This window comes from Myodes glareolus, chromosome 4 (assembly GCF_982192425.1).
Source record: "Myodes glareolus chromosome 4, mMyoGla1.1, whole genome shotgun sequence".
In the NCBI taxonomy this organism is placed as follows: Eukaryota; Metazoa; Chordata; class Mammalia; order Rodentia; family Cricetidae; genus Myodes; species Myodes glareolus.
In genome coordinates, this window is record NC_142029.1 from 48,831,067 (window position 1) to 48,843,104 (window position 12,038).

Sequence of the window (12,038 nt, forward strand, 5' to 3'; positions counted from 1 at the left end):
TCGCTAATAAAAGATACAAGCCACGTGGCTAACACAGACAAGAATTATGGATTAAGATGTAAGATATAAGAATTAATAAGAAGCCTAAGCTAATAGGTCAACCAGTTTATAATTCATGTAGACCTCTGTGTGTTTCTTTGGGACTGAAAGGCTGCAGGACCGGGCAGAAACCTCTGTCAACATTCCTGCATGTAAGACCCAATGCAAAGCCATTCCCAACCCCTTCCTAAGAGTGTCCCTATCCAGTCAGTCCTACTAGGCCACACCCCTCAGAAGTCCCACTTTCCTGTACCATCAGAGAGTTTTGTCAGGAACAAACCATAGCTCAGATAAGGGTACCAGATGTTCAATGAAGCATGCTCTTTACCTGGTGTCACCCCAGTAACTGGTTGAGCTATATCTTTGTGAGACCATGGCCAAGAGAGACAGAAATGGACACAGTTTGTGTAAAGCATTAAGCCAAGGATTCCCCACGTGCTCATAATAATATACCCTGAAAGAAAGCAGCTTCATATCTGTGTTAGGAACATTCCTATTGTAAAACCAGTTTTTCTTTTATATGAAAACCAAGCAAAGACATGACTAGAAAAGAAAACCACAGAACAGTGTCTCTCATGAATGTGGATGCAAAATATCAAATTGAACCCAGTGGTGTAGAAAAGGAATAATAGAACCTAAGTAGGATTCATTTGAAGAAGGTAAAGCTCACTTGATGTTGAAAATTAATCAATATAACTTACAGTATTAGTTCACTATAATTGTCCCTCAGTAATCACTAGGGACTGGTTCCAGGACCCCTGCAGACAGCAAAAACTGCAGATACCCAGCCCTTATGTAAAATAGCCTAGAATTTGCATATAACCCTCATATCCTCCTGTATATAGTTGTTTGTTTGTTTCGTTTTGTTTTTCAAGACAGGGTTTTCAAGACAGGTAGCTTTGAAGCCTGTCCTGGAACTAGGTCTTGTAAACCAGGCTGACCTCGAACTCAGAGATCTGCCTCTGCCTCCTGAGTGCTGAGATTAAAGACCTGCGCCACCACCCCCAGCCCTCCTGTATATTTTAAATCCTCACTAGATGACCTATAATAACCAGAACCATGAGAAGGCTATGCAAATAGTTATTATGATATAATGTTTAAGAACAATGGCAAGAAAGTCTGTACATATTCACTACAGACACAATTTTTAAACATTTATTTCCTTTATGTGTCCGGGTGTTTTTCCTGCATGTGTGTATGTGTGTCATGTTTGTGCAGTGCCAGAGGTCAGAAAAGGTTACCAGATCCCCTAGAACTGGAATTACAAATGTCTGTACCACCGTATAGGTGCTCAAAACTCAGTCTGGATTCTCTGCAAGAGCAGCAGGCGCTCTTAACCACTAAGCCATCTTTCCAGCCCCTACAGACACAGTTTTATTTAAAGCATTTTTGATGTGTATGTAGGTGAATCTGTGGGTGTGGAAGCAAAAGGTATAAAGAACCATGTGTGTATTAAGGAGAAAAACCCGTGGTCCTACTGGTATACAGAGATCTGCAGAACTTGGTTTCTCTCCTCTCCTTACTTATTTCTCCATCAAGAGCTGGTGCCTACCTCCTGCTCGCCCTCCTAGATACGTGACCAGATACATACAGCACTGTCTTCTCTGTCTTAAGCTTGATGCTCCCTGTGAGACTACGAACGTCTGGATGGAAGACAAATCAAAACAAGCCAGGTGTAACAGTACACACCTTTAGCATTCAAGAGGCAGAGGCAGATGAATATCTCTGAGCTGGGGTCAGCCTGGTCTGCATAGTGAGTTCCAAGACAGCCTGAGCTACCTAGTGAGACCCTATCTCAACAAAACGAAAAACAGTTGGAATTCTTTGCTAGTCCCGTAGCCTAACCCAACCCAGAGCTCTGCACAGTTGAGTGTTGAGGACAAGTCCCATGCTAAAGCACTGCTCTGTGGGACCTGCCTGACTCAGGCTCCTTATGCCAGCCCATGTGCTTTCTGACCCTCAGGGATTTCCCAGGAGGCTGGGTTAGGACTCAGAGCAGTGCTAGAAAGTGTTCAAAGGCACGTAGCCAGGGACATGGGCTGGAATTTTAACCTAGGTCTGTTTTACGTTAAGGCTTGTGCTTTCCCGGGGCATCTTGTTAAGTCACGGAGGAGCCTAAAACTAGGCTCCTCTCCTTAACTCCGTTCTCCTGATGAGTATAGATCACAGCACAGGACTCCAAATATCCTCTGTATCTGAAGTCGCTCCCTCTATGTGAGTCCCACCTCTCTCCTACTGTAAGTGTCTTGGGGACAGGCTCCAGAACCTGACCCAGCCTGCCTTCCACCTCACCTATGGGGCAGAGGTCTGGGAACCACGTGTGAAGAGGGAGGCTACCTGCTTTTTTCCTGGATGGCATTTCTGCAAACAGTGATGCCCAGCAACCTTGCCTGTGAGAGGAAAGGGGCAACCCCATTAGAAACCTGATGTCACTTTGGTGATTTAATTCACTGGTGCTCATTTAAAGGGTCCTGGAGAAGAAAGAGACCACTCTCCAGGTTGGCAGCGTTGTGGAGGGTGTTGATTGCATGCCATACCTCAGAAAACCCTTCTCTTAAGCAGCTGCAGCAGGCTCTGAGTGGCCAGGGTGGTCTGCCTAGTAAAATCCATGCCTGGCACTGAGGGCTGAAAGCCCACAATGGTGCTAAGAGGCCCCACTGCCAGGTGACAGGGTGTCAGAGGTGCGTGTGTCCTGATGTGCACTGTGATGACTGACAGTGACTGCCTGAAGCCCTGATTTGTGCCAATGAGGAACTCCGTGGAAGACATTGCCACAGTCCGTCTGTCATGTCTGAGCGACCTGGAGAGTGGACAGGAGTGGGCACCAAAGCTGCCATAAAGTGCAGAGTGTACAGGCCTGCTTCTGCCCCGTTCTGGCCCCACTCTGTCCACTTTGGGCTGGCCTTGGTCACGCCTCCTTCCCAGTCGCTGCAGGAGGAGACAGGCAAGCGGGTCTCAAATGACCTGTGACGGCCCTCAGTGTCCCCCAGACTCCATTGCTACCCTATTGGCAGACACCCCTGCTGTGAATGCCTAGAGGGTCTCTGTTGCCACAGTCTTCACTACATTTAAACAGTCAGTTCTTTTCCGTATGTGTGTGCATGTGTGTGCATGTAGAGGCCAAAGGTCCGCACTGGCTCTCTCCTTCAATTTCTCTCCATTTTATTTTTTTCTTTATATTTTGAAACAAGGTCTCTCACTACACTGGACCTGACCAGTCTGACTGCTCGTTGGCAAGCATCAAGGGTCTTCTTGTCTGCTTTCCCAGAGCTGGAATCGCAGTCTTGTATCACCATGCTCCATTTTCCCCATGGGTGCTGGAGATCGAATCAGATCCTCATATTTGTGAAAGAGGTGCTTGACCCCCTCTGCAAAGGGCCAGATATGAGTTTCGCTATTTTGTAGTGGGAGCTGGCAGAAGGAAAGGGAGGGTAATGAAGGGACAAATCTGAGCCAAGTACAATGACACATAAAATGTCATTGCTTTAGTCACTAAAAAATTAATTAATAAAAAATAAATATATATAGTTTGTGGACTCTACATTCCCATGGCAACTAAGCAATAATAGAGACATAAACCCATGGGGCAGCACTGTTCCTATTTTTATTTATACACACTAAAATATAAGCTTCATATAATTTTCATATATCACAAAGTATCCTTTGGAAGGTTCCCCCCCCCCAATCATTTAAGATGTAAAAACAAACAAGCAAAACCCAGATGTGGTTGCAACTATACCTAACACGCCAGCACAGAGGAGACAAAGGCAGGAGGATTCAGAGTTTGAGGCCAGTCTGGGGTGCATAGTGGGCTCCAGGTCATTCTTAAATGAATCATCCAAGACGGGGTGCATCATGTTTGGCCCCCCCAGGCCACAGTTGCTGACCTCTGACACAGGTTGGGCTGTGACTGATACCCACTAGAGCTGGGGGGCCAGGAGCTCAATCCCGGTATTCATTGCTGCTGGGACTGGATGGGGAGTGGCCAGCGTCTGGTCTGGCACCTGCCCGTGTGATGGCCGAGCTCTGCACACAGCTCGCAGCTTTCCACCTTCAAAGGAGCTTGAGGAGAGCCGGGTTGTGGTGCTCCTTAGAGAGTCATGATAAGCTTAGCAGTTTAAAAGAATCAATCATTTTTACTTAAACTGACAGAACTGACTAAAATCAATCACTTTTTACCTAAACTGAAAGAGCTGAATAAAGTGGAAAGATTTCCAATTATTCATATAAAAATTTAATTTTTTTTTAAAAAAAAAAGCACACTTGGGTCTAGAGAGATGGTGATTAGGAGCACTTCCTGCTCTTGCAGAAGACCCATGTTGAATTCTCAACACGCACGTGATGGCTCACAACCACCCATAACTCCAGTCTCAGAGATCCAATGCCCTCTTCTGATTCCGTGGGCACAAGGCATAAATGTGGTGTACAGACATATATGCAAGCAACACACTCATACACATAAAATAAAATAAAATCGAAAGGAATTTTAAAGTATACTTGCATGCATATAGTACTCCACTCTCTCCCCCTCACAATCCCTCCTCTCTTCTACTCTCCTTCTCCCAACTGACAAATGTCACTACATACCAAGAGAGCAGCCTATGCAAAAACTGATGCAAGAAAACCTTGAGTACAGTGAACAGAGATAAAGGCAGAGCGGCAGAAGCAAAATGAGAAAGAGGAAAGGGTCTGTAAGATAGGCAGGGGGTGGGGGTGGTGCAGGCCAAGCTAAGGCCACTCTAGATAATCAGTGTAGATGTTCAAGATTGCTGTGTTCAGAGAGAGGGGGAGCTGGGCACAGGAGTGGAAGCGGAGGACCAGTGAGGAATTCGTTAGCAATCAGCTTGGCAGAGATGATGCAGAGGCAGGTGCTATTGAGAGTGGAGCATGGGTTCTATAGCACGATGGGTTAGAGGGAAGGCCTGAGAGGCTGGCCAGCCAGAGCTGCTGTTCAGTGAAAAGATAAGCCGATCATGGAGGAGTAGCTGTGTGGGCTGTCAGAGGTCGCAATTGATAGGAACATGGCAGTGAGTCTAGAGTCCAGGTAGTTTTTAATCAGATGGGCAGTTTTCCCATTGTCTACAGAACAACTTGTTCTCAGGCTTGTGAGAACTCTGAAGGTGGTACTGTGAGCCTGTAATCTCAGCCTTGAGGTGGCAGAGACGGTAGATCCCTGGGGCTCGATGGCCAGCTAGCCTAGCTTACTTGGTGAACTTCAGGCCAGTGAGAGACCTTGTCTCAACTTAAAGTTGATAGTGTTCATTAGGAAAGCACCAAAGGTTGTCCTCTGTTCTCCAGATGCATACACACCTGCAAACGCATGTGCATACACAGAGGGAAGGAGGGAAGGATAAAGGGAGGGAGGGAGGGAGGGAGGGAGGGAGGGAGGGAGGGAGGGAGGGAGGGAGGGAGAGAGGGAAAAAGGAAGGAATGGGCACCGGTGTCCAGATTAGTAAGATTCCAGAATAGAGAGATTCCATGTCACAAATGTCCTTTCACCAAAAATATTCTCCAAATTTAAAATAATTCTACTCAAAGTATAACCTAACAAAATGATTTTAAAGCTTCCGTAAACAATGAAAGACACATCCTACCTGCAATTGAAATATGCCATAAAGAAGATGGGAAGATGGCTGGGTGGTTAAATCAGTTGCTGTACAAGTATGAGAACTGAAATTCAGATATCCAGCATCCACAGAAATGCTGGGCGGGTACAGCGGTCCACCTGTAGTCGCTGGCTAGCTAGACAAACTGAACAACCAAGTTTCGGGTTCAGTGAGAGACCCTGCCACAATAAATACAGTGGCGAGCAACTGAGGAGGACATCTGACATCAGCTTGTCTTCACACCCATGCAAGCATGCATACACACTTGCACATACTACATACACAGAAAGGTGGGTGGGGTGGATAGGTAGATGGATGGATGGATGGATGGATGGATGGATGGATGGATGGATGGATGGAAGGATAAAAGCAAGCTCTGTTTAACTATTTTCCCATAAAATAACCTGCAGGTGAATACAGATGCAGTGTAGGAGTTGGGAAAGGCCTGGTGTCCAAGGTTGAGGCAGAAAGAAAATTCAGAACCTACTGTAGTCAAATGGAAAGCCACATCCCCACCCGGGATAAATCTGAAGTGAATGATGGGGCTCACACATGTCAGAGCTGTGTTTGAGAGAATTGTTTCAACTTCCTGGGAGAAAATAGTAAATGGGCATCACCAGACAGTTCCCAGAATAGAGACCTGTGACCAATGGGAAATGTTCAACCAATGTGCTAATTGTGTGTGTGCCTATGTATGACTGCGGGTTCATGCATGTGCTGTCAGAGGAAAACGCTGGGTGTCTGCCTGTCCTCCCCTTCCACCTTGTTCTAGTCAGGGTCTCCCAGTTGTTTACTGCCGTGGGTACCTGTCTCTACCTCCCATCTCCCCACAAGAGTACTGGGTACAGGCATATGCTCCCCCAGGAGTGCTGGGTTAAAGCATAAGCTACCATAGCCAGCTTATTTGGGTTCTAAGAATCCAAACTCTAGTCACCACGATAATTCAGAAAACACTTTATCCTCCAAACTGTCTCCGCAGGCCAGCAGTAATTTTTTTTAAAGCACATCAAGTCAAGATGAAACCATAGATTTTTTTTCCTTACAGGGTGGGAAACAATGGTGATTTCTGGCTTGTAAGGTTATGATGAAGTTTTCAGAGTCCATACTTGTAGGAGGGAGGCTTCATTTCCTGCAGCAGGTTCCTTCCGCTGTACTCAGCAGAAGTCACTTGTCACAAGGCAAGGCTTGTGACCACCCTTCACGGAGCATATCCATCAAATAACACAGGCTCAGTTTGTGTCTCTCACATTTTGGTAATTCCTAGGGAATGTCAAACTTTATTATGTTATGATGACCCACGATCAGTGACCTTGGATGTTATGACTTAACTGGGGTGCCACAAACAAGGTGATGCTTTTGATATAATGAATGCCACATATGTTCTGGCTGCTCCACCATCTGGCCATTGCTCTCTCTTTCTCTGGCCTCCCTGTCCCCGGAGATAAAACACTGAAATTGGAACAATAACTCTACAGTGGCCCCTTAGTGTGAGAGCAAAGCACAGTCTAAGGATCCTATTTTGAATCAAAAGCAAAAACATCACTCAGTGAGAAAAGCATGCTGAGAGCTGAGTGGCCTGAGAGCCAAGCTTCTTGCAACAGAATACCAGGTTGTGAAGGCAAAGGAGAGGCCTGGAGGGGAATTAAAAGAGCTACTCCAGGCCTGGAAAGATGGCTCAGTGCTTAAGTACTCCTCCAGTTCTTGCAAAGGACCCAAGTTTATTTCCCAGCACCCACCTAAGGTGGCTCACAACTACCTGTAACTTGTAGAGCTTCAGGGGATCCTGTGTCTCTGGCCTCTCAGGTACCTGCACTGATGGGCACATACCCACACCCAGACACTTAATTTAAAATAATAAAAATAAATCTTTTCGTAAAAAAGAAGGTGCTGGTCCAGTAAGCACACAAATGCTAAGGAAGCTAGCAGCCCTCTAACTGCTAGGGAGGCTTTCTGAGTGGTCCAGAGGGACGCTCAAATAAGCAATGGTGTTGCCTGAGGCTGTGACCTAACCCAGAGTGATGCTCCAACCCTCAACTCTGGCAAAGCTGAAAGGTGAGGAAGTTGCAGAAGCTTGCAGTGGTTCATGGGATATAATCATGCTCCCAGCATGTAGTGCGAGGATACGCATCGGGTGCTGATGGGGAAAATGGAGTAAGCCATTCAGAAGATGGACCAGAGATAACCCTCAAAGATAGTTGCACCCCACACCCAATTCTCCATGTGGACCAAAGAGCCCGACAGACCAGGCGACTCCATGAAAATCTGACACAGCTACACAGAAGTTGGTTCCTGGCTTCAGAGCTTCAAAGACTGAGCTATCTCATTAAGGGCTTAGACCTCTTAGAGGTTTAGATGTGAAGTCTAAGCCAAGGTCATTTAAAGTTCTGAATTGCCAAGAGCCTGACACTCCTTCACCTGTGCTCTGTCGATGGAGTCAGGCACATCTATATATAACCTGGGAGTGCATTGTTGAGACCTAATGCTAAAGAAAAATAAAGATTCCTTCCAAAACAGCGCCAGTGATTGACAGTGCACCTGGTCACTGCACAGCTATGATGGAGACATACAGAGTGAATGTTTACCTCATGCTGCTAAGGTGACAGTCTGCTCTGCAGCCGGTGCCTCAAGGAGGAATACCAACTCTCAGATTTGATTGTCTGAATCATAGATGTTCATAAGGCTGCCACAGATAGGAATTCTTCCGAGGGATCTGGTCAAAGTTAATTCAAGAGCTTCTAGAAAACACACATCATTTTAGATGGCGAGAAGAGCATCCAAGATTCATGGGAAAGGACAAGATATTGACGTTAACAGTAGCTTTGGAAGGGATGATTCCAACTCTCACAGGTAACTTGGAATCACCCAAGACTCCCACAGAGAGAGTGTCGCCACTGGTGTGGTGGACACAGCAAAGAACCCGATCACAAGTGGAGTATGAAGATGAGACTGAAGGGTTGTGATCTTAGGATATAAGCAAAGATGGTGGTGTCTTCAGCAAAGATGGTGGTGTCTTCACCATAGCTCTTACTCCTGGAGACCCTGAGATCCTCTCAACCTGGGAGGTTACAACTCCTTTGATGTGGAATGGCCCTTTCCCAGGGATTGCCTAAGATCATCTGGAATATTTACATTATGGATATTTACATTATGGTTCATAACAGCAGCAAACTTACAGGTCTGAAGTAGCAATGAAAATAATTTTATGGTTGGGGGTCACCATAGCATGAGGAACCGTACTGAAGGGTCACAGAGTTAGGAAGGTTTAGAATCACTGTTCTAACATGGCAAAGAATTGAGAATGCCCCAAAAACTTGGCCGATGGCAGCAGCAAGGTCTGAGGTTTGGAAGGAGTTTTCCTGGTCATAAAATATGGAACTGAGAACTCTTGACTTGAAAGGAGGAGTCAGTGGATCTGGGAAACTTCACTGTTGTCTTATCTTAAGAAATGACCACAGCCACTCTTCAGCCTTCAGCAGCCACCTCATTAGCCATGGTCGATGTTGCTGCAAGACTCTCCACCAACAAGATCGGCTTGCTGGGGGTTCAGGCAACATCTTTCAGCAAGGAAATATTTCTCAGTTAGGGTATATGGATTTTTAAGGCATCATACTTAGGCTGGAGAGATGACTCCATGGGCAAGAACATTTGCTACATAAACGTGAGGACCTGAGTTCAAATCCCCAGCACTCAGGTAAAAAGCAGATATGGCTGCACATGTCTTTCACCCCAGTGTCATAGGGAGCAGAATCAAAAGGATGGCTGGGTCTTGCTGGGTTCCAGCCCAGCTCCAGGCTCGGTGAGAGACCCTGTGTCAAAGGAACAAGGCAGAGAGGGATGGAGTAGGACATTCGCCTATGGCCTTCCCACACGTGCACATAGGCTCATGCTCTGGTACACACAGGTGTGCATATACCAAATGCACACCATACATACACACACAGACATCGCATTGCTGCACATTTAACTAGAGAAGAGTGGAGATATAACTTTTAACAAACACTGAGTGTGGGAAAATGTCTCGTGACTCAATTAGTTAGCTTGTTTGGTTGGTTTGTGGAGTTGAACCACTCCTTGCAATGCCTTCAAGCTGGTTTTACCATCCTTTTAGTGATGCTCCGGGTCTGCTGCTGCACTGACCCGTGCCGTATTGTATCTAAGGAGCTTTCTTTCCTCACTGGTACATGCCCGGTTGTCTGGCGTGTGTCTTCTGGCTGTCTGAAGTGGCGTCCCTGTGACTGATGGCTGCACGCTCAGCGCCATCTGACAGGATGCAAACACCAAGCTCCTCAAGAACCTTGAAGGTCTCCAGTTTCCCTGCCATCCACTACAGATCAATTTTCTTATTTTTTTTTCTGTGCACTCTTATGTACCCCAGGCTGGTCTCTTGCTATCCAAGGGTCTTTCCATGCTGAAAAGCAAAGTTCTTAACCTGATTTGAGACCCAACTAGGTATCAAATGAAAACCAGTCTCCCCCAGGTCACTAGGGAGGCTTTCAGATGGCAGCCGAGTCAGTAACCGTGAAATCCTCACTCAGAAAGAAAAAGTCAGCAGCTGTTCTCTGCAGCCCCCTTTCTCTGTTTTTGTAGGATTTGCTTTCCTTCTCCATGCCCTGTGGCCTACCCCAGGGTTGCTGGTTTAGCTCTTTGGCATGGACTATTAAGTTCTCTGTCTTTCCCTTTCTCTCTCTTCTTCTCTTCCTTTCCCTGTTCCTCAGCTCACCAGGTTTCTTTTTCTCCTTCCCCCTTCCCACCCTCCCTGCATCTCTGCCCTGCAGAGGACTTTTCAGACCTTCTCAGGGCCTTTGCCCATGGGCCCTGCTCTACATACACCTGCTCCCTGCTCCCTCCACCTCTCCCCTGCTCAGGTAGTGTTGATACAACAAGACCCCCTCAGATCAAAAATTGCTACGAGAGAGACCACATCCGAGCAGAAAGCAGAGCCTAGGAAATGGTCCCAAAAAAGGATAAGAACATTCCAGGAATGAAGAAAGACAGACCCTGTGCTTTCTTTGACTCAAATGAAGTAGTGAGGTAGTCTCCCTCTCCCTCTGGACCCACCACCAAGGTCTTCTCTGCCATCTCCGTGGGTTGGCATCCCCTGTGCAGAGGGGCTTGTGTAGGGGTAGATGCCCCATCACTAGGTGACTAGAAGTTCCTACTGAGGGCCCCACGTTCGGTGTGACACTAATGTGTTCAGCAGGGTCTTCACCAGAGAGGTGGGAAACCCAGGCAGGAGCTCATTGGTGCTTTTTTCTTTCAGTGAGACCATCATGTTCCTACATCAGATCTTCTACCAAGGCCTGAAGGCCCGCATCTCCAGCTGGCCCACCCTGGTGCTGGGTGAGTAGCCACCCCCCTGGGACCCCATGCTCAGCGCAGGAGACAACTCTGTCCCTTTCAATCATCACAGCAAGTTACCCTGTAGACCCCAGAGTCCCTGAGAAGAGAAAGACAATAGCCACGTGCTCTTAGGAAAAAATGAGGTTTTCCTCGTTGCCTATCCACTTTCCTTTTCAAGAGACCACATGTCCACCCAGGAACATGCACACTCAGAAATGTCTCAAACTCCAGAAAAGTAGGAAACATTTAAAATGTCACGGTCATTCTGTATCCCAAAGACAACCACCCCAAATACTGCTGTCTGTGTTCCGCTGTCTGTGTTCCCTTCCACATTTCCCTACACAGAGGTCCTGAGCATCTGAGAGTTTTATTTTCCTGTCTTTACACAGCCAAAAAACTTAATGAGCTAAACACTTTGAAGCCTGTCTATAGCAGACATTTCTCATTTGTTTACTTACACTAAATTGATTACATTATACTGGGGACTTTTGTTTGGATTGTTTTGGGGTTTTTTTTTTCTTTATTGCTTTGAGACAGGGTCTCAATTGTATCCCTAGTTGCCCAAACAATGCTGTTATGTTTTAAATTAACTTCATAGGTGGAACATTTTTTTCACACCCAGTTTTTTCATCCTGAGTTTTTTGGTGGCCGTATAATGTTCCAGTGTCCCCAATTATACATACTATGATCAGCTAGCTCTTCTATTGGTTTTAAATTGTTACAAAAATTTAGGGGCATTTTCATGAAATAGGTTTCCAGAAGTTGAATTACTAGAACAAAGGCTCCGGCTTCATCTCCATGGCATTGAAAGCTGTACTGTCGGGTCCCAAGAATGAGACACAGCTGTACCCATACATTATACCAGACCTGGGTCAGGCTGGTGCTTCTTTGTCTCTTTCTCACATTCTCACTGTAGTAAGGAAAGGTGGTCACCAATGCTCCCTTCTCAATAGGGGGAGACCCACTGTCAGATCAGACTTAGCTCTCCAAGTCCCCTCCTCCCTTCGGATATTTCTCTTGTCAAAGAGCCTTGTAACATGAGGGCCGGCTTGT

At 46.4% G+C, this 12,038-nt stretch overlaps 1 protein-coding gene across 2 annotated transcripts in view; it reads left to right on the forward strand.

Moving 5' to 3' along the window:
- The window catches only part of Rasgrf1 (Ras protein specific guanine nucleotide releasing factor 1), a 108,982-nt gene that overhangs the window by 39,390 nt on the left and 57,554 nt on the right, over positions 1 to 12,038 (forward strand). For both annotated transcript variants that reach the window (XM_087905467.1, XM_087905466.1), the window contains one exon: positions 10,906 to 10,985. In XM_087905467.1, coding sequence (XP_087761593.1) covers positions 10,906 to 10,985 — 80 coding nt within the window. The remainder of the gene's footprint in view (positions 1 to 10,905; positions 10,986 to 12,038) is intronic.